This window comes from Gadus chalcogrammus, chromosome 10 (assembly GCF_026213295.1).
Source record: "Gadus chalcogrammus isolate NIFS_2021 chromosome 10, NIFS_Gcha_1.0, whole genome shotgun sequence".
Taxonomy (NCBI): domain Eukaryota; kingdom Metazoa; phylum Chordata; class Actinopteri; order Gadiformes; family Gadidae; genus Gadus; species Gadus chalcogrammus.
In genome coordinates this window covers 11,762,491-11,785,330 of record NC_079421.1, presented here as the reverse complement: position 1 = coordinate 11,785,330, position 22,840 = coordinate 11,762,491, and the positions used below count along the sequence as shown (strand labels likewise).

Here is a 22,840-nt window from a genome sequence, read left to right as displayed (position 1 = left end):
TTAGTACTCTACCCCCCCAGGACCTGGTCCGAGAGGTCTGGGGGGGGGCACAGGGGACCCCCCCCAGACCGTCGTTCAAAATGCACGACGGTCGCTATGCAACACACTTTAGCGTCTCTCCGAGAGAAGGCTCGGCGAGAGCGGTTCGCCGGCAATTTATCATATGGAGCAGTTCACTCACCGTGTGCCTAAGCTTTCGTTAGTCTCTCCATCGCCTTGCTCACTCCCGGAGTAACAACATTTACACCATCTCCCATCATTCAACATATTTTTAGGCTTCAGTGAACCATGCAATTGCTTTTATACAACTACTTCTATACTTTTTAAACGTTTCTAATTCCAGGCGCGGAGTGATATGCAAACAGTTAGGAACCAATCAGATCGCTGGATTTAAGCCACCCGTTGTATAAAATACTGTATATCATACTGTATACTGTATATATCATACTGTATACTGCATATATAATACTATATATCATAATTAGTGTTTACTGTATAATACTGTATATTAAACTGTATTCTTTATATATGATTGTTTACTGTATCTCTATAATACTGTATATCATACTGTATACTGGATATATCATACTGTATACTGTATACATCACCCTGTATACTGTGTGTCTATATAAATACTATATACTGTATATATCCTACTGTATACTGTATATATCATACTGCACACTGTGTGTATATATCATACTGTATACTTTATATATCATCCAGTATACTGTATATATCATACTGAATACTGTACATATAATACTGCATACTGTTTGTATATATATCATACTGTATGCTGTTTATATCATACTGCATACGGTTTATATGTATATCATCCAGTATACTGTATATATCCTACTTTACACAGTATACTGTATATGAGCAGGTGACATGCGGTCAGCCCTCACCTGATTGGTTGTTGAAGTCCAGGATGCGATGGTGTGTCTGCAGCAGGTCGGGGTTGGAGGAGGACAGGTTCCCGCTGACGGGCAGCGCCGCCGGGATCTGCTTGGACTGCTTCATACCCACGATGCTGTCGTCCTGCGATTGGCCCACCGCCACGTCGCTATGGAAACAGGAGGGAGAGGGCGGGCGGGGTGAGGGAGCAGTTCTGTCGGTCGCAGGCAGGGGGCGGTGTTGTGTAGGGGAAAGGTGGAGTCAAAGCCATCAACATACATCCAATAATGTCACCAGCACTGCCTGTCTGAGAGGAAGTGAACACTGAGAGGTACACGCCCACACTTATAGTGCTAGTATATGAATACTTAATGATATAATGTATGTCTACTAGTATATGAATAATACTGATATGTCTAGTATATGAATATCTACTAATATATATCTAGTACATGAATACTTACTGATACATGTCTAGGATATGAATACTTACTGATGTATGTCTAGTATATGAATACTTTCTGATACACGTCTAGTATATGAATACTTACTGATGCATGTCTAGCATATGAATATTTACTGATATATGTCTAGTATATTATTATTTATTGATGGTGAGCATTGTCTTGTGTTGTTGTTGCGTTATTGTTGTGTATTATTGTGTTGTTGTGTTGTTTACTTGTAGGGCTTTGGGGGCAGGATGCTGGTGAGCGTTGTGTTATTGTGTTGTTGTGTTATTGTTGTTGTGTATTATTGTGTTTGTTGTGTTGTTTACTTGTAGGGCTTTGGGGGCAGGATGCTGGTGAGCGTTGTGTTATTGTTATTGTGTTGTTGTTGTGTTATTGTTGTGCTGTTTACTTGTAGGGCTTTGGGGGCAGGATGCTGGTGAGTGTCTTGTCGAAGATCTTCTTGAGCTTGTTGCGGCCGCCCACCGTGCCGCCTTTCCCCTTCTTGCTGCTCTTCTCCAGGGCCAGCACCTGAGGGGAGAGAGGGAGGGAGCCATGTTATAGGTCCTGTTACCATGCTCGGTTTGTTATAGGTCCTGTTACCATGCTCGGTTTGTTATAGGTCCTGTTACCATGCTCGGTTTGTTATAGGTCCTGTTACCATGCTCGGTTTGTTATAGGTCCTGTTACCATGCCCGGTTTGATGTTATAGGTCCTGTTACCATGCTCAGTTTGATGTTATAGGTCCTGTTACCATGCTCGGTTTGTTATAGGTCCTGTTACCATGCCCGGTTTGATGTTATAGGTCCTGTTACCATGCTCAGTTTGTTATAGGTCATGTTACCATGCTCGGTTTGTTATAGGTCATGTTACCATGCTCAGTTTGTTATAGGTGATGTTACCAAGCTCGGTTTGATGTTATAGGTCATGTTACCATGCTCGGTTTGTTATAGGTCATGTTACCATGCTCGGTTTGATGTTATAGGTCATGTTACCATGCTCGGTTTGATGTTATAGGTCATGTTACCATGCTCAGTTTGACGTTTTAGGTTATGTTACCATGCTCGGTTTGTTCTAGGTCATATTAAGATGCTCGGTAGGAAGTTCTAGTTTATGTTATGGTGATGTTGTGATATTGTAGGTGACGTTGTGATGTTCTAGGTGATATTGTAGGTGATGTTGTGATGTTCTAGGTGATGTTAAGGTGATGTTAATGTGATGTTCTAGGTGATGTTAATGTGGTGTTCTAGGTGATGTTAAGGTGATGTTAATGTGATGTTGTAGGTGATGTTAATGTGATGTTGTAGGTGATGTTAATGTGATGTTAAGGTGATATTGAGAGCAGACCTGCTCCACGTCCACAGCCAGGTCGGGGATGGAGAAGCGGCTAGCCTTCTTCAGGTCTCCAATCTTGGGGAGGTGGGGGGCGCCGTTCTTCCTCTCCACCTCCTCCTCCACCTCCCCCTCAGAGGGGTCCTGGTCCGGGCGGGCCAGGAGGTCCTTAAACACTGAGGGGGGAGGGGGGGGAAGAGAGAGGGGAGGGAGAGAGGGGGAGAGGGGGAGGGCGGGAGGAAGAGAGGGAGAGAGAGAGAGATTTATCAAATGAATGTTACATTAAAAATGGATAGAGGTTGCGGTTGGTCTGTGTTTCCGGTGACCGCTCACCTAGCAGGTTGGTCTTCACCGTGATTGACAGGTGGGTGTTGTTCTTCAGGATCTCGTTGGCCTTCATCAGCTGGACGTTCTCGAAGTTCTGACCGTTGACCTCCAGGATCTAGACAGACAGACAGACAGACAGACGGACAGACTAGGTGAGTTTATGTCATTGCTCCAGACGTCTGGTACGGTGAGAGTGGTGGAGCCCTGGCCCTGACCTGGTCTCCCCTCTTCAGGCCGCTCTCTGCTGCCTTGCTCCCGGGCTCCACGGCGTCGATGAACACCCTGAAGCCCTTGTCCTGCCCCCCCAGCAGGCTGAAGGCCAGCGGGGCGTCCCGCGAGGCCCGGGTCAGCGTCACCACGCGGGCCTTCGCCTTCGCCGCGCACGCAATGTTCAGGAGCCGCAGGTGGCCGCACATCCTCTGGAACACACAGGCTAGGTGTTAAAGCTCATGGTGTTATAGGTTAGGATACTATGTTATGATGTTATGATACAACGGCATGTTATGATGCTATAGGTTATGATATAACGGTATGTTATGTTATAGGTTATGATTAGTGCTGTCAAGCGCTTAAAATATTTAATAGCGATTAATCACATTAATGTCAGTTAACTCACGATTAATTGCAAATCTTTTTTCTATGCTAAACATCCCTTTCTTTGTCCCATTAATTGTTCTCATTTTAATGCTCTTAAAATGGAGAAGTGCATCGGCTTGCCTTGTGCAAATGTTTTTTGTTTTGTTTTTTGTGCTATGTTATGATGCTATGTTATAGGTTATGTTATGATGCTATGTTATGATGTTATAGGTTATTTCATGATGCTTTGTTCTAGGTTATGTTGTCATGTTATGATGATATGTGAGGATGTTATAGGTGATTCATGATGCTTTGTTCTAGGTTATGTTGTCATGTTATGATGCTATGTTAGGATGTTATAGGTGATTCATGATGCTTTGTTCTAGGTTATGTTGTCATGTTATGATGCTATGTTATGATGTAGGTTATTCATGATGCTTTGTTCTAGGTTATGTTGTCATGTTATGATGCTATGTTATGACGTTATAACGGTCTGCTCTCTCACCTCTCTCTCCAGGTTGTTCTCGAACTCCTCCAGGAAGCGGGTCATCGCCGCGTCGCCCTCAAAGTCGTTGAAGTGGTTGTTGACCCACAGCAGCACCACGCGTGTTACCTAGGAGACCGTCAAGACACGTTACCTAGGAGACCCTCAACACACGTCACCTAGGAGAAAGACCGTCAACACACGTTACCTAGGAGACTTGGGGTCATAGGTGAAAGGTTGTGACCCCTACCTTATCCCTGAGGCTGGGGGTTAGAGGTGAAAGGTCGTGACCACTACCTTGTCCCTGAGGCTGGGTGTTAGAGGTGAAAGGTCGTGACCACTACCTTGTCCCTGAGGCTGGGTGTTAGAGGTGAAAGGTCGTGAACCCTACCTTGTCCCTGAGGCTGGGGTAAGAGGTGAAAGGTCTTGAACCCTACCTTGTCCCTGAGGCTGGGGGTTAGAGGTGAAAGGTCGTGACCCCTACCTTGTCCCTGAGGCTGAGGGTTAGAGCGGAAAGGTTGTGACCCCTACCTTGTCCCTGAGGCTGAGGGTTAGAGGGGAAAGGTCGTGACCCCTACCTTGTCCCTGAGGCTGGGGTCGTGGAACCACTCCAGCAGCTTCTTGCCGACCACCATGGGGCTGGACAGGAAGGTGCGGTAGGTCAGCAGGAAGTCCTCGATGTAGGTGGGGTCCACCACCGAGTGCTCCTCCACCAGGTGCATCGTCAGACGCTCTGTCGTACCCTGAGGACGAGGAAGAGGAGGAGGACGAGGAAGAGGAGGAAGAGGAGGAGGATTGTTATTGTCAAGAACAATTACCAGATATTTTATAGGTCCTAGCAGGTCTCTGGGGGACCGGGTCCTAGCTGGTCTCTGGGGGACCGGGTCCTAGCTGGTCTCTGGGGGACCGGGTCCTAGCTGGTCTGTGGGTGACCAGGTCCTAGCTGGTCTCTGGGGGACCAGGTCTTAGCTGGTCTCTGAGGGACCGGGTCCTAGCTGGTCTCTGAGGGGGTCTTCACCTTGATGACGATGTGGCCCTTGCGGGTCCCGGTCCGGTCCAGCTCTCGGTGCTCCTTCACCATGACGATCTCGCCCTCTTCCTCCACCTTCTGCATGTTCTTCTCCACCTGATTCAGGATGCAGCAGTAGTCCTGCTGCGCAATGCACACAAACTACACCCAAAACAAACCAAACCAGGGGTTAGACACCACCCATCTGCACCCAAAACAATGTCTGTCTGTCTGACTGTCTGTCTGACTGTCTGTCTGTCTGTCAGTCTGTACCTGACAGTCGTCCACCTTGGTCTTCATCACCCCCTTCATGAACTCCTTCTCCAGGGTGGGGCTGACCCCGAAGCTGTTCCCCATGCAGAGGATCTCCGCCCGGCCCTCTGGGTGGAGCACCTCCACCGAGCCGTTCAGGATCACCGACCACGAGTCCAGCTGGAGCAGCACAACATGTTAAACAACATGTTATATACATGCAACATGTTATCAAACATGTTATACACACAACACATGTTAAACATGTTACACACACACACACACAACACAACATGTTATACATACAACACAACATGTTATACACACAACATGTTATAAAACATGTAATATACACAATACAAAATGTAATATACACAATACAACATGTTCTATACACAATTATACAATATGTTCTATACACAATGCTAAAACAAGCCATATACTCAACATGTTATACATATCACAACATGTTATACACATCACAACATGTTATACACATCACAACAAGTTGTATACACAACATGCGATACACAACACAACATGTTATATACACAATGACACAACATGTTATAGACACAACATGTTGTAGACACACCCACCTCCTCTCCGTCGTTGAGCACGGCGGTGCCGGCGCGCTCCACCACGGCGAACACCATCACCGCACATAGCTCACGGCGCACGGACATCGTCATGTTGGCGAAGGCCGGCAGCTGGTGCATGAACTCCAGCAGTTGTTCTGAAGGAGAGAGAGACACAGGTCAGGAGAGAGAGGGAGAGAGCGGTAGAGAGAGAGTGAGAGAGACAGGTCAGGAGAGAGAGAGACAGGTCAGGAGAGAGAGGGACAGGTCAGGAGGGAGAGCGCCAGAGAGAGAGAGGGAGAGCAATAGAGAGAGAGCGAGAGCGAGAGAGAGGAGAGAGAGAGAGAGATGAAGAAGTAAGGAGAAAGAGAGCGAGGTACAGGAAAGAGAGAGAGAGGTTGAGATGACTCCTGACAGCCAGAGGAGACAGAGGACAGTCTGATCTCATGTTGGACAGGAGCGTGCACGTGAGGGCATGCATGAGAGCGGACTGAGCGGTCTGCCTGAACAACCTCCAGTGAAAGCTTGTCTCCTCGCTGCTCCGCTCTGATGCCTCGGTCGATATGACCTCTGACCCCTTTATGGTCCAACCAACTGGAGCCGTCAGGCCGCCCATAAGGGATCTGAACTGTAGTCTGGCAGCTAGCATCACAGAGCCCCTTAACTCCAGGGCTCTGGGAGCTAGCCTCACTGTACCCCTTAACTCCAGGGCTCTGGGAGCTAGCATTGCAGCACCCCTTAACTCCAGGGCTCTGGGAGCTAGCATCACAGTGCCCCTTAACTCCAGGGCCGTGGGAGCTAGGCTCCGCTGGGCAGAGTGCTGCTAAGCTAAGACGCTACAGAACTCAGACTGAACCCAGGGACCCCAACACCCGCCCCCTCCCCCAGCGGTAGTCTGGGCTGGGCTGACCTGGGGTTGGCACGGCAACAGAGGCGTGCGCGAGGCGGCGATGAAAGTTTAATGTGGTGGGAGGGAGAGGAGGGGTGACCTAGAAAACACAAGGGGGGGGGGGGGGGGAGGGGTGGCTGTATCCTCCTCTTCCTCATATGAGGCTGCCCAGACAGACCAGTGAGACAGACTGCTGTTCCTCTTCCCCAGAACAAGGACCAGAACCAGGACCAGAACCCACCGATGTCGTCGTCGGTCCGGTCCATGGGGTCTTTCTCCAGGCAGTCCCTCACGATGTCCCGGCTCATCAGGGGGTCCGACGCCCGCTCCAGCTCCTCCTCATCATCGTCCTCCTCAGAGTCCACGGCGGTCTCAGGGAGACCACTGAGGTCCATGTCCCCGCTGTCACCCTCAGTCGCCTGGGAGAGAGAGAGAGAGAGAGAGACATTAGAGAGACATTAGAGAGAGAGAGAGAGAGAGAGAGAGAGAGAAAGAGAAAGAGAAAGAGAGAGAGAACAGAGAACAGAGTTGTGTTAAAGGATAGAGTTTGGTCTGTTGGTCGAACGAGGATAGTGATCCAAACCAGGACACACAGCACATCAGCACATGAGGTCAGCAGCAGATACCTCCTCCACCCTTCATCTTATCAGCTCCACCTGCTCCACCCTTCATCTCATCAGCTCCACCGCCATGTGCAAACACAGCAATACGATGTCACATCTACCGAAATAACTGACAATCCTGTGTGTTCCTTCCTGCCCTACCTGCTGCTCACAGACACACTGCTCACACACACACACTACACGCAGACACACTGTACACAGACACACTACACAGGAACACTACACACTGTACACAGACACAAGATGTAGATGTAGAGAGATATAGGGAGAGAGATAGATTGAGACATAGGGAGATAAAGTTATATGGAGATATAGGGTGATAGATGGATAAGGAGATATATATAGAGTGAGATAGATAAGGTGATATAGAGGGATCTAGAGGGATAGATAAGGTGATATAGAGAGATCAAGAGAGATAAATAAAGTGATATAGAGAGATCTAGGGGGATAGATAAGGTTATATAGAGATCTAGAGAGAGACAGATATATAAGGTGATATAGAGATCTAGAGAGAGACAGATATATAAGGTGATATAAGAGAGATCTAGAGAGAGACAGATGGATAAGGGGATATAGAGATCTAGAGAGACAGATAGATGAGGTGATATAGAGATCTAGAGAGAGACAGATATAGAGATATAGAGGGTAGATCTCGGTACCTGAACACACTGGACCACATCCAGAGCTTTAGAAGAACCAAAAAAAAACAGTCGGTACAAACGCATCTCTTCCTCCTCGAATGACCTGCTCCTCCTCCTCCTCCTCAAATGACCTGCCCTTCCTCCTCTTCATCAACCCTCCTCCTCCTCCCTGCTCCCCCCCCCTGCTCCTGAAACACCATGTGACCAAAGTGCCATCATCAATGATTCAAAACAGCCTGCGATTGGCCAGCTGTCACCAAGCCAGGCGTGGCAGGGCGGGGCTAGGGCCAGAGGGGGAGGGGCTTAGAGACACAAAGCCAGGCCACGCCCCTCTGATTGACCATCAACATCAGTGATAATAAGGTTTAACATAAGAATCATACATTACTAATAACACCTGACAACGTCGCGATCAGTAGCTGTTCTGAGTACTCCAGTAGTATAACTAGTACTGTAGTAGTACAACTAGAAGTACTGCTAGTACTCCAGTAGTACAACTAGAAGTCCTCCGTCAAGATGACAGGATGGTGTGTGTGTGTGTGTGTGTGTGTGTGTGTGTGTGTGTGTGTGTGTGTGTGTGTCAGTGGAGGTGTGTGTGTGTGTGTGTGTGTGTGTGTGTGTGTGTGTGTGTGTGTGTGTGTGTGTGTGTGTGTCAGTGGAGGCTTCTCCATTGAGGAGAGGGAGGAAGATCCTCCTTAACATTGTTGAGAATAAAAAATGTAGATTGCCCAGACTACTGTTATGAATTAATGCCCTTAAATATGACTACTTTAATGCCTTTGAATATAATGTTCGTTTCCCTGGGTAAAGGGACATTAGCACCCCCTATCGCCTTTTGACAATTACTTCAGGGAGGAAGGTCCTCCCTCAGCCTCCGTTGACTCCCATTCATTTCTCAGAAAGTACTGGCGGCCGGTGAATAACATGGGTTTCAATGGGAGAGAGGAGGAAAGTCCTCCTCTGAGTTGGTGTGACCTTACAGGCGTCTGATTCGCGCAGAAATCTAGTCGCGCTGCGCTATGAACCAATCAGCAGGATCCCTGGCTGGTGAGCAGTGTTGCCAGATTGGGCAGATTTCCCACCCAATTGGGCTACTTTTAACCGCTTTATGTTGGGAAAATTATCATTGGGCGGGAAATTTACCCAATCTGGCAACGCTGTCGATAACAAACCAACCCGCTCTGCCCGCATTGCCGCTCTGTCTAAGAGACGCAAAGCAGGTGAAATCATCTGAAGGATAACGAGATTCTAACATTTGCAAAAGTGTACAATGGAAACATTGGAAACAGAGGACATTGTTCATGTTTAATTACACAAAGCATTCTATTCATTGAGTTACAGTGCTAAGTTAGCGACCAAAGAAAAAGGTAGACCACTTCGCAAAATCGAGATCACCAAAAGTAATGGCAACGTCAGTGTTGTGGGTGCTACATGGCTTGCTAGGTACTCATGGCTTACTCATGGCATTACTAGCAATCGACTGTATTGCTGGCCCTGTTTGCTAATGAATAATGGCAAATCTCCAACGTGGGCTGTTCATGGTTTCCCTGATGTGAAAAATCTTGATAGGGCAACCAAACGCCACAACTAGTGTCAAGTTCACGTTGGTGCTGCTATGCGACTTTCCTTGCTAGGCACCATGCCTAGTATAGATCAGGTTGAATCTAGAATATGTTCTCGTTCTTTTGCTAGTTTGCTACTCTGACCGTTCTGTTTGATATTGTGGAAATGGTGTGGAAAGGGTGAATGATTCAGAGCATGATGGATTTTAAATGGCATCACTTTTGGTCAGTCTTTTCTTAAAACAATTGTACCTGAAAATAAACATAGCTAAATTACAACCAATAACTTCATTCATTGAGGGCAAAAATAGGCCCAGATTTACTTTTACAAATCAAGAGTAGGCCTGATTTGACTAATGGGCTTTGCATCCTTTCCTTCTGCCCTTGTAGTCCATTTCCAATACTTGCTGCCCACCAGCTTTCAAATTACAGTGATGCCACTGGTGGCTTTATATCCAATTTATTCACATAACTATCCCTCCCTACTATTTTGTAGTTCACCAAAACACCCTGAAACAACTTAGGTCTCACATTCTTATGCCACCATACACCAACAGTGCAAGCAGGCCAATGGCAACAAGCGCGCGGTCCTTCCTCCCTCACTTTAAAAACGACCAGCCGCCACTGGTGTGTGTGTGTGTGTGTGTGTGTGTGTGTGTGTGTGTGTGTGTGTGTGTGTGTGTGTGTGTGTGTCTGTGTCTCTGTGTGTGTGTGTGTGTGTCTGTGTGTGTGCGTGCAGTGGACTCTGAGAACCAGGAGACCATAAGTACAGGTCTTCACAAATGGCGGACTCTTGAGTCCTGAGTCCCAGTCTCTGACCCCTGTGGCTGACAGGTCACCGGTCTGGGCTGGGATCCACAGTCACACCAGTCAGGATGCTGAGGCACAGCCAGAGTTCAGCTGGGCAGCATGTAGCGCCCAGTGACCTGTGGTCACTCCCAGCAACGCACAACACACACACACACACCCATTCATACACCCATTCACACACGTGTTCACTCATTCATACGCCAAATCACCCCTTCATACACCTCCACACTCAGCTCAGAGGAGCAGATGGGTTGAGGTGCCTTGCTCAGGGACACTCATAGAACCAGCAGTCTTTGTTGAGCCAGACGTTCTGCCCACACGCTCCCCGCCCACACAGCCAGCGATGTGCAGCTCTAGTGATGAATGATAGATCTAGATACCATAGATCTGTCCCCTGACCTCCAGTCAAACACTGTGGCGCTCTGGTATAAAGCACCGATAGAATGGAGAGATAAAAACACAGGCTGGTGATAAACCAGCACTTAACATCGTCCAACTACATTAGAGAATGGAGATCCAAGAGAATGTTACCACCAGAGAGAGAGAGAGAGAGAGAGAGAGAGAGAGAGAGAGAGAGAGAGAGAGAGAGAGAGAGAGAGAGAGAGAGAGAGAGAGAGAGAGAGAGAGAGAGAGAGAGAGAGAGAGAGAGAGAGAGAGAGAGAGAGAGAGAGAGAGAGAGAGAGAGAGAGAGAGAGAGAGAGAGAGAGAGAGAGAAAGAGAGAGAGAGAGAGAGAGCTGTGCAGATAACAAACATGACTATTTATACACTGAGAGGAAGAGGGAGACTATGTTTCACACACACACACACACACACACACACACACACACACACACACTCTGTTTCCCCTCTCCAGCAGGTGACGGTGTAACAGCCAATAGGCTGAGGGCAGGGAGCTAAGAGGATTAGCTTCTAATAGCTTTAACACCCGTCAACTGACACAGGAGGGCGTGAGTGTTGAGGAAGAGAGTGTGTGTACTTATGACTGAGTGAGTGAACATGAACCAGAGCTTCAGACCTTCATCATGGTTACGGGGCTGGGTGCTAAATAACTAGTTATCTAACTAGGTTATGATTGGTTAGTCTCTCTGGGAGGAGGGGCTTACCTGGTAAAGGTCTGATAGGCTGCTGCTCCCAGAGTCACTGGTGACACTACATCCTGATTGGCTGGAGGAGCCGTGTGTCACCTGGGAGTGAGGGCCATCGGCCAGGTGGAGCCGGGCCAGGTCTGCAGGGAGCTGCACACGCACACACACACACATACACACATCCCTGGTCAGAGCGCTCCACACACACACGCTGCCTGGGACTCACTCAGTCACCATCCATTCACGTGAGAACCTAGCACCCACTCATGGAGTCACTGGCTCATGTGTTCACAGTGACAGACAGAAGGTCGAGATCTGTACACTAAGAACCTGTTGGCCTGGAGTCTAACCCCCAACCCAGTGCGAACCAACTGGACACACAGCTCTACACAGAGCAGTCGACTGACAGCTCTACAGACTGAGCTCTGACTGCTGATCTCTGAACAGCAGTAGAGCAGTCTACAGACAGAGCACTGATCATCTGCTCTCTGATCAGCAGTAGAGCAGTCTACAGACAGCTCTACAGACAGAGCACTGATCATCTGCTCTCTGATCAGCAGTAGAGCAGTCTACAGACAGCTCTACAGACAGAGCTGTGATCATCTACTCTCCGGAGCAGAGCAGAGAGATGAAGAACCATCACTTTCTAAAGGACTCATTTCAGGCGTTGTGATTCTGCATGTTTACGTTATTTCCATGAATCTATGGAAGGAGGCCTTTCACGCTGACCTGGAGGTCCTTAAAGACGCCACTAAACCGCTTCAAACGCCCAGAGATGAATATTTCATGGTCGGATGTTTTATTCAGCCCCTGAACCTCCGGATGCAGAATATTTACAACCCTCAAACACCCCGCTTCAGAAGACTTCAAGCACCTCTGAATGATAACACCGCGTGACGTAGCTGATTGAACACCACCTTCCTCTCCAACGCTACTGAACTCTCTCTTTCTCCCTCTCTCACCCCCCCCCCCCGGACGGCACTGTGCTACGCAGACCAATCAACAGCTTTAATTTCCAGCTGCTAAATACACACCAGATATGACCTCCGTAGAGGCTGGTTCTACTGGTCCTGATGGTCTGTGTTCTACTGGTCCTGATGGTCTGTGTTCTACTGGTCCTGATGGTCTGTGTTCTACTGGTCCTGATGGTCTGTGTTCCACTGGACCTGATGGTCCGTGTTCCACTGGTCCTGATGGTCTGTGTTCCACTGGTCCTGATGGTCTGTGTTCTACTGGTCCTGATGGTCTGTGTTCCACTGGTCCTGATGGTCTGTGTTATACTGGTCCTGATGGTCTTTGTTCTACTGGTCCTGATGGTCAGTGTTCTACTGGTCTTGATGGTCTGTGTTCTACTGGTCCTGATGGTCTGTGTTCTACTGGCCCCGCACTCTGGAGGGGCGGGGCCACAGTCCTTTCTCTCTCTAATCAGGTCATCCGGGGGCGGTCAATAAGCCGGCCCCCTCTGACCCGCTTCCTCAGAAACTGATCCACGCACCGTTGCCGCTACGCTAAGCTATGCTAGCCACTGGGCACCGCTACGCAGTTCAGGCTACATCAGGAAATATCATACATGGTTAGCATCCTGCACATACATCACAACATTCACATAGCATCATGGTTAGCTTCCTAATCTTAACATCACACAGAGCTAAACAGCTACATGGTTAGCCTCCTACACTTTTCATCACAACACTCACAGAGCTACATGGTTATCCTCCTGCACTATACATCACACAGCTACATGGTTAGCCTCCTACCTTAGCTTGGCTGTAAGCACGCCTATGCTGTACAGATCCCTGGTGACCTACTGAAGCCAGAGGAGGAACCCGGAGCCAGGGTATTGGCTGTCAGCTGTCGCCCGTGGATTAAACCCGCGCTAAATCTCGCCCGTCTCCGTGTAGCCCCACGTCGATGTTGCTCCTCAGATTACAGCTAATGACCCAGATCCTGGAGCCGCCGTGCGCTGACACCCGGCTAACAAGCGCCTTAAGACCACTGCACCGGCCAGGGGGACTGCCACCAGGAAACTATCAACAAACGACCAGGAAACGACCAGGAAAGTACCACCAACAGGAAACTACCAGGAAACTACCACCTCCAGGAAACGACCACAACCAGGAAACTAGCACAACCAGAAAACGACAGCAAACTACCAGGAAACTACCACCCCCAAGAACCGACCAGGAAACGACCACCACCAGGAAACTACCATCACCAGGAAACGTCCAAGAAATGACCAGGAAACTACCACCAGGAAACCGCTTCCACCAGGAACTGGCTAGCAGCAGGCCTCCACCCTGACAACTCCGTCATCGTGACAGGACCAACGACGAGCCGTCACTACGACAACAGTGTTCCAGCGCTCCAGGAGTGAGGGAACATTCCAGAAGGAGGCGACCTCGTGGGGATCAAGGGATTAGAGTCCCTCCCTCGGGCTTCAGAACACCAGCGGCCGCCCGCCTCACCACCTGCACCTCATCCTCTCACCCTCATTTCACTAAGGGAGAGACAAACTCAATCTCTTACACTGACATTAATCTGAGAGCCAAGGTCGCTCAGACCCATCTGGTCCTTAATCCACACGTCAATTCACCAGGATCCACAGCATCTACGACTGAGCAATGAGCAGGACCAGAGCCTCCATCTAGACCCCCTCACAGGGTCCAGAAGCCCCCCATCTAGACCCCTCACTGGGTCCCTGACCCTCTATCTAGACCCCCTCAAGGGGTCCCTGACCCTCTATCTAGACCCCCTCGCCCTCACAGGGTCGGGGTCCTAGTCTCATCTGATGTCTCTTATAGACAGCTTGCTGCTGACGTTGATTACTATTTACACAGGACTTCATTAATACTGTGGACATCAACACACACACACACACACACACACACACACACACACACACACAGACACAGAGAGAGAGAGAGAGAGAGAGAGAGAGAGAGAGAGAGAGAGAGAGAGAGAGACTCCACTAGGGACAGACAGACCACCATCACAGGCTGAGGGTTCTGCTCTGCAACAGACTGACCAACCATGTTAAAATGTCTCTCTGTTGGACTCTATTCATCCAGCTCTAGCTACGAAGAGCTCTTTTAACTCCAACACATAGCACTTCAGGTAGCCGCAAGCATTTGCTCCATGCTAGGTAGCTACGTAGCTTGGTCCAGCCTGGCTGAACCTCTGACTGGGTACTTAACCTATGAAACAGGAACCCCTTCAGTGTCGCGGGTCACTTTCGGATGTGTGTGTCTGTGTGTGTATGCGTGTGTGCATGGGTGTGTGTGTGTGTGTGTGTGTTGGGTAACAGATCCACTGATGCCAGTTGCAGTAGTGACATGTTATCAATACATTTGTGTCTGAAGTACCGACTGCTATGCTAGCCCCTGGGCTTGCTCTATGCTACCCCCTGGGCTGGCTCTATGCTAGCCCCTGGGCTTGCTCTATGCTACCCCCTGGGCTGGCTCTATGCTAGCCCCTGGGCTGGCTCTATGCTAGCCCCTGGGCTGGCTCTATGCTAGCCCCTGGGCTGGCTCTATGCTAGCCCCTGGGCTGGCTCTATGCTAGCCCCTGGGCTAGCTCTATGCTAGCCCCTGGGCTAGCTCTATGCTAGCCCCTGGGCTAGCTCTATGCTAGCCCCTGGGCTAGCTCCGGTCAGGTTTCCTGCTTCTAGCAGTTTGACCAAAAGCTACATTATCAACAAGCTATGCTAGGAGTAGCCCAGAGCTATGCTAGCCCCAAGCTAACCCAGCCTCAGCCTGCTCCATGCCAGCTGGCAGGGGGGGGGGGGGGGGGGGGGGGGCGGGGGGGCAGGGTGTCACGGCGGGGGTTTGATGGTCGTGCGTTGCCGTGCCGATACGATCAAACTACGTCGCCCCTAAGTGCGTCGTTAAACTTAATGGGGTCGACATTAACACACTCACACACAGAGACACACACACACACACACACACACACACACACACACACACACACACACACACACACGCCCTCTCTGCACTGTCAGACCGTCAGCAGGTCGCCGGTCCTCCTCCTCCTCCTCCTCCTCCTCCCCCTGTACTCACCGGGCTCCTCTCGGGGTGGCCGGGCGATCCATGAGGCTCAGCTCCTCCTAACGGCTTCATGGTGATCACAGGAGGAGCAGCCTCATCTCACATCCTGCTCCTCCTCAACCCGCGCTCCCCTCCTCCTCCCTCCCCTGCTACGGTCTCCGCGTGCTCCTCGCTCCTTCTTCTCCCTCTTCCTCCCCGCTACAGCGATCGTTTTCTCCCCTCTAAAGAGCAGGACCGGCAGGAGGAACCTGCGCCTCCTCCTCTCGTCTCCTCCTCTCGTCTCCTGCTCTGCCCGCTCCCGGCAGCTGCTGCTCCCACAGACGGGAGGAGGAGGAGGATGAATCAAAAGATTCAGATCTTCCCTTTTCAGCACAAAGACAGCACCTATGTGCTCCTCTCCCGCTAGCACCTCCTCCTGCTCCTCGCTGTCAGCACCTCCCGCCGATGAAAGGCAGAAAATAGAAAATAGAAGCAGGGGGAAAAAAATAGCAAAAATGGCTGACAGCACTTTCACTCCCTAGCTCTCCTCTCCCACCTCCTCCGCCTCTCGCGCCTGTGACGCTCACACACACGCGCACACACACACGCCTCCCCACACTGACGGAGCTCAGACACCGAGCTCACACACACACACCGAGCTCACAAACACACACTCCGCACTCACACACGCCTTAACGCACCATTAGACTATTTAGAGAGAGGGGGAGACGCCACCATTGGTCCCGGCTTTGTTAGCGCTCTGGGTCTGTTTGTGACTGAACCAGGGAGGGAGGGAGGGAGGGAGGGAGGGAGGGGGGAGAGAGGCGGAGAAACTCGGCAGGGCTACGAGAGCGTAGATAGGCTGGTTTCAAACCTGGCCGGCAGAGATGGTGAGAGGAGAAGAGGAGATGAGGAGAGAGGAGAGGAGATGAGGAAGAGAGTAGAGGAGGAGAGAGCTCATCCTCTCTCCTCCTCTCTCATCCTCTACCCCTTCATCCTCTCATCTCCACACCAGGAGATGAGAGGAGTCGAGAGAAGGGGAGGAGGGGTAGAGAGAGACAGATAAAACACAGCAGGATTGAGAAATACATAGATAACAGAGAAGCAAGAAGAGGGAATCTACAAAATGGAAGAAGAGGAGGAGGTAGAGGAGGGATGGAGATGGGAGAGTAATGTCATTATCACTCCACAGTGCTAGAGCACAGAGAGGCTGTTGGCATAGTAACAGGACCAGGGAGAGAGAGCGAGAGAGAGACTATTCATTATGACTGCTTAGAGTTATCAAGCCTGTACTGCTTTATTTCACAGAACAGATGTTGTGGATACAGATAGCACCAGCTACAGACAGCTCTAGCTACAGACAGCCCTAGCCACAGACAGCAACAGCTACAGACAGCACCAGCTACAGACAGCCCTAGCCACAGACAGCAACAGCTACAGACAGCACCAGCTACAGACAGCATCAGCTACAGACATACCTAGCCACAGACACCACTAGCCACAGACAGCATTAGCTACAGACATCCCTAGCTATAGACAGCCCTAGCTACAGACAGCCCTGGCTACAGACAGCACTATCTACAGACACCACTAGCTAGCTACAGACAGCATTAGCTACTGACAGCATTAGCTACTGACAGCATTAGCTATAGATAGAAATAGCTACAGACAGCACTAGCTAAAGATAGCACTAGCTACATCAGCACTAGCTACAGACATCACTAGCTACAGACATCACTAGCTACAGACAGCACTAGCTACAGACAGCCCCAGCTACAGACAGCCCCAGCTACAGACAGCCCTAGTTAAAGACATCACTAGTTACAGACAGCATTATCTATAGATAGAACTAGCTACAAACAGCACTAGCTAAAGATAGCACTAGCTACAGTCTTGAACCAGAGTCAGATCTGATGAACCCAGAGAGGTGGATTCACTGGCAGCGGCGGTGATGTCATCCTGTCAATCAACTGCAGTAACCACGGCGACTCTTTGACCTGCCCCCCAGGACCTTTGGTTACCGTGGTGACAGCAGAGAGAGATGGGGCTGACTGACAGCCAGATATCATCTGAATGAGGATTTAAATGACAAGAGCAGTGCTGATGCTGGGAGGCTGAAGAGACAATAGATCACATACAAATCCCACACACATCACATACACACCGTCAAGCATCACCAACAGACCACCAGCATCACCAACAGACCACCATCATCACCAACAGACCACAAACATCACCAACAAACCACAAACATCATAAAATACCACAAATTCACCAAAACGTCCCTTCAAATGCTGCTACGACATATAACCATGTAACTGCATATCAGCTAAACCAGGCCTGTTTCCACACCTATCCAACCAAGCCATATCCCCCGTTCTCCAACTCTAACCTTCTAATATATAATTAACGGCAGTACAAAGAGACAAACAGAACAACATTGATATTATATGTAATGAGTACATGAGATACTTCTGTCATCACCGAGGTCAACCCATGTCTTTGGAATAGCAATTGCATTAGCTGTTCAATAATGAGTAACCACGTTGCCTATCAATGAATCATTGTTTTGTATATTCAAGCAATCACTGGCAGCATCAGGGTAACGTAGATCACATCAACATCAGATATGCAGTAAGAGTCTCTCTCTCTCTCTCTCTCTCTCTCTCTCTCTCTCTCTCTCTCTCTCTCTCTCTCTCTCTCTCTCTCTCTCTCTCTCTCTCTCTCTCTCTCTCTCTCTCTCTCTCTCTCTCTCTCTCTCTCTCTCTCTCACAGGCAGAAGTGTGATGAATATTTTACCAAGCGAATCATCTCCTCAGCATCCATTGTGACACCTCTCATGAGCATCCATGTTGTCATGGTGAGGGGACGGTGGCTGGCTGAGAGAGGAGGAGGGGGCCGTCGTCATGACCCCCCCCCCCATGATGTAATGCTTCACAACAACACAAAGCTCAGGTGCTGCGTAGGAAAATCCATTCATTACTCCCCTGACAATCACCAGGGGAGGGGCATCGCACCGTCACCACGACAACCGGGATGCTTCTGGTAGCCGCCCCCTCCCCTCCCCTCCCCCCAGGGTCTTCTAGGAACATAAAGGTCTGTGAGGGGGGGGTGGGGGCATCGTACAGTCACCACGGCAACCAGGATGCGTCTGGGGAGCGGGCCCCCCGCCCCCCTCCCCTGTCTGTCTTCTAGGAACAGACAGGTCTATGAGGGAGGGGGCGGGCCTCGAGAGGCTGGCCTCCACCAATAGCAGCGAGGTGAGGTCACAGCTGACTCTTTGAGGCCTGGCCAGCGGATCATGTGACTGGCGGTCATGTGACCGGCGGTGTGTATAAACAGACACACGTGGGCGGTCCATAAGTGGACGCATTAGATGAGATAAAGCGATAGATTCATAGACTGCTGCCACAGCTCTTTAGCTGTTAAACCACCGTCCCCCACAATGCACCGCTCCCCATTCAGCACAACACAAAGACAGGCGAGGAGCACTACGGCGGCGGGCTTTATCGCACAACAGAACACCACCTCATCACCACACACACACACAAACACTTTCATTGTCAGGTGAACCGCACAAACATCTGATGTTGACATGATACAAGTTAGACACGGGAGAGCTAGTAGTAGCATGGTGTGGTAGTGGTAGCACGGTGCGGACTGCATGCTAACAGGGTGCTTCAGGCTAACAGGGTGCTGCATGCTAACAGGGTGCTGCAGGCTAACAGGGTGCTGCATGCTAACAGGGTGCTGCAGGCTAACAGGGTGCTGCATGTTAACAGGGTGCTGCAGGCTAACAGGGAGCTGCAGGCTAACAGGGAGCTGCAGGCTAACAGGGTGCTGCATGCTAACAGGGTGCTGCAGGCTAACAGGGTGTTGCATGTTAACAGGGTGCTGCAGGCTAACAGGGAGCTGCAGGCTAACAGGGAGCTGCATGCTAATAGGGAGCTGCATGCTAACAGGGTGCTGCAGGCTAACAGGGAGCTGCATGCTAACAGGGTGCTGCAGGCTAACAGGGTGCTGCAAACAGGTAAAGGAGTGGTGCTGGTCTGTGAGGTGTCTCTCTACAAGGCCTCTCCTACCTGCAGCTCGTCACAAAGAACACCTAAAAATAGAAACACAGTGCAGAGCGCTCTCGCTTTCCCTGTGTCTCGCCCTCCCTCCCTCCCTGTCTCTCTCTCTCCCTCCCTCCTACTCTCTTCTCTCTCCCAGTCTCTCTCCCTCCCTGTCTCTCTCTCTTCCTCCTTCTCTCTCCCTGTCTCCTTCTCTTCTCTCTCCCTCCCTGTCTCTCTCTCTTCCTCCTTCTCTCTCCCTGTCTCCTTCACTTCTCTCTCCCTCCCTGTCTCTCTCTCTTCCTCCTTCTCTCTCCCTGTCTCCTTCTCTTCTCTTCTCTCTCCCTGTCTCCTTCTCTTCTCTCTCCCTCCCTGTATCTCTGTATCTCTCTCTCTCTCTCTCTCTCTCTCTCTCTCTCTCTCTCTCTCTCTCTCTCTCTCTCTCTCTCTCTCTCTCTCTCTCTCTCTCTCTCTCTCTCTCTCTCTCTCTCTCCCCCTCTCCCCCTCCCTCCCTCCCTCCCTCCCTCCCTCCCTCCCCTCTCTCTCTCTCCCTCCCTCCCCTCTCTCTCTCTCTCTCTCCCTCCCTCCCCTCTCTCTCCCACCTTCTCTCTGCCGGTCTCCTTCTCTCCTCTCTCCCTGTCTCTATCTCTCAGTATTTATATTTCTCTACCTCTCTCCGTCAAAACACAATAAAACACTGGATAGATCAGTCTGATGATCACATGCGTCTAAACATGGCATCATCAAGACCAGTGAACACATGAATCTAAACATGACATCATCAAGGCCAGCGAATAATGAGATTTGAGTTGGAGGTGTGCCAGAAAGCAGATAAACACACATCTACACAACACACTGTCCAATTAACGATACACATCTACACACTAACGCAATGCTAAGCTGTCTGCCTTCAGCGCTAGGCTAGGTGATACCAGGCCACACCCCCTAGTGAAGCCACAAGGTACTGAGAGAGACAGAGAATGAGAAAAAGAGAATGAGAGAGAGGGATGGTAATAATGAGAGAAGGGGGCTAGAAAGAGGGGAGGTAGAGATGCTGATTGGAAGTGAACGAGAGGCAGAGGATGATAGAGAGAGAAACATGACACTTGTGCTCTTGGGCAAGGCAGCATTTTAACAGCAATTTTGTTTTTCTGCTCGTCAGAATCATCAAGTTCTCTCTGTCTCTCTCTCTCTCGTACATGTGGATGGAGTGGGTACCATCTGGGAATAGTGCTGGTTGTCACGGTAACAGCTCCATCCTTCCTACGGGGCGCAGCGGGAGGCAGAGCAGAGTGGTGCGTGACGAGAGAGCGAGATAGAGGACCATGAGAGAGAGAGAGAGAGATGGAGAGATGGAGAGATGGAGAGAGAGAGAGAGAGAGAGAGAGAGAGAGAGAGAGAGAGAGAGAGAGAGAGAGAGAGAGAGAGAGAGAGAGAGAGAGAGAGAGAGAGAGAGAGAGAGAGAGAGCGAGAGAGAGAGAGATTAGTAGTAGTAGTATTGCAGTAGTAATATAGTAGTAGTAATCGTATTGGTAGTGTCGTAGTAGTATTGGAAGTGTAGTAGTATCATAGTGGTAGTAATAGTAGTGGTAGTGTAGTAGTATAGTGATAGTGGTAAAGTAGTAGTAATAGTATTGCTAGTGTAGTAGTATCGTAGTAGTAGTAATAGTAGTGGTAGTGTAGTAGTATAGTGATAGTAGTAAAGTAGTAGTAATATTATTGGTAGTGTAGTAGTATCATAGTAGTATTAGTATTGCTAGTTTAGTAGTATTGTAGTAGTATAGTAGTGGTAGTGTAGTAGTATAGTGATAGTAGTTGTACTATAGTAGAGGAGGTAGATTCAGAGACAACGGAACATCACAGCAGTTTGTTTTGAGGAACGTTTTAGTGGAACGTTCTCCAGGGAAAAGCTTGGAATGTCAGGAATGAACCAAACTGTTCTACCCCAGATGCATGCTGGGTAGAGAAAAAACGTGTGTGAAACAAGCTCTCCTCCTCTTCCCAGGAGCAAGGGGCGGAGACAAAATCAACATCCATCCAATCACAGGCACTCCTCAACCCACCGTCCAATCAAAGGCACTCCTCAACCCACCGTCCATCACAGCCACACACCTCAACCCACAATGAGTTGAACCAACAGTAGAGCCAACATCAGTAGAACCAACCGCAGTAGAACCAACATCATTAGAACCAACCGCAGTAGAACCAACCGCAGTAGAACCAACATCAGTAGAACCAACATCAGTAGAACCTCCATCAGTAGAACCAACCACAGTAGAACTTCCATCAGTAGAACCTCCATCAGTAGAACCAACCATAGTAGAACCAACATCAGTAGAACCAACCGCAGTAGAACCAACATCAGTAGAACCAACCGCAGTAGAACCAACCGCAGTAGAACCAACATCAGTAGAACCAACCGCAGTAGAACCAACCGCAGTAGAACCAACATCAGTAGAACCAACCGCAGTAGAACCAACCGCAGTAGAACCAACCGCAGTAGAACCAACATCAGTAGAACCAACATCAGTATAACCAACCGCAGTAGAACTTCCATCAGTAGAACCAACCGCAGTAGAACCAACATCAGTAGAACCAACATCAGTAGAACCAACCACAGTAGAACTTCCATCAGTAGAACCTCCATCAGTAGAACCAACCATAGTAGAACCAACATCAGTAGAACCAACCGCAGTAGAACCAACATCAGTAGAACCAACCGCAGTAGAACCAACCGCAGTAGAACCAACATCAGTAGAACCAACCGCAGTAGAACCAACCGCAGTAGAACCAACCGCAGTAGAACCAACATCAGTAGAACCAACATCAGTATAACCAACCGCAGTAGAACTTCCATCAGTAGAACCAACATCAGTAGAACCAACATCAGCAGTACGAACCGCAGTAGAACTTCCATCAGTAGAACCTCCATCAGTAGAACCTCCATCAGTAGAACCTCCATCAGTAGAACCTCCATCAGTAGAACCAACCGCAGTAGAACCAACATCAGTACAACCAACATCAGTAGAACCAACCGCAGTAGAACCAACATCAGTAGAACCAACATCAGTAGAACCAACATCAGTAGAACCAACCATAGTAGAACCAACCATAGTAGAACCAACATCAGTAGAACCAACCAACCATAGCAAGGGGCGGAGACAAAATCAACATCCATCCAATCACAGGCACTCCTCAACCCACCGTCCAATCAAAGGCACTCCTCAACCCACCGTCCATCACAGCCA

General features: G+C 49.6%; 1 protein-coding gene across 4 annotated transcripts in view; it reads right to left on the bottom strand.

Annotated features, from left to right (window-relative positions):
- rapgef2b (Rap guanine nucleotide exchange factor 2b) overlaps window positions 1–22,840 on the bottom strand; it is a 61,889-nt gene that overhangs the window by 12,856 nt on the left and 26,193 nt on the right. For all 4 annotated transcript variants that reach the window (XM_056599914.1, XM_056599915.1, XM_056599916.1 and 1 more), the window contains exons 7-18: window positions 11,534–11,665; window positions 7,035–7,212; window positions 5,926–6,062; window positions 5,348–5,506; window positions 5,084–5,236; window positions 4,644–4,808; window positions 4,087–4,194; window positions 3,221–3,424; window positions 3,012–3,120; window positions 2,694–2,854; window positions 1,759–1,877; window positions 912–1,069 (exon numbers count right to left, since the gene is read on the bottom strand). In XM_056599914.1, coding sequence (XP_056455889.1) covers window positions 912–1,069; window positions 1,759–1,877; window positions 2,694–2,854; window positions 3,012–3,120; window positions 3,221–3,424; window positions 4,087–4,194; window positions 4,644–4,808; window positions 5,084–5,236; window positions 5,348–5,506; window positions 5,926–6,062; window positions 7,035–7,212; window positions 11,534–11,665 — 1,783 coding nt within the window. The remainder of the gene's footprint in view (window positions 1–911; window positions 1,070–1,758; window positions 1,878–2,693; window positions 2,855–3,011; window positions 3,121–3,220; window positions 3,425–4,086; window positions 4,195–4,643; window positions 4,809–5,083; window positions 5,237–5,347; window positions 5,507–5,925; window positions 6,063–7,034; window positions 7,213–11,533; window positions 11,666–22,840) is intronic.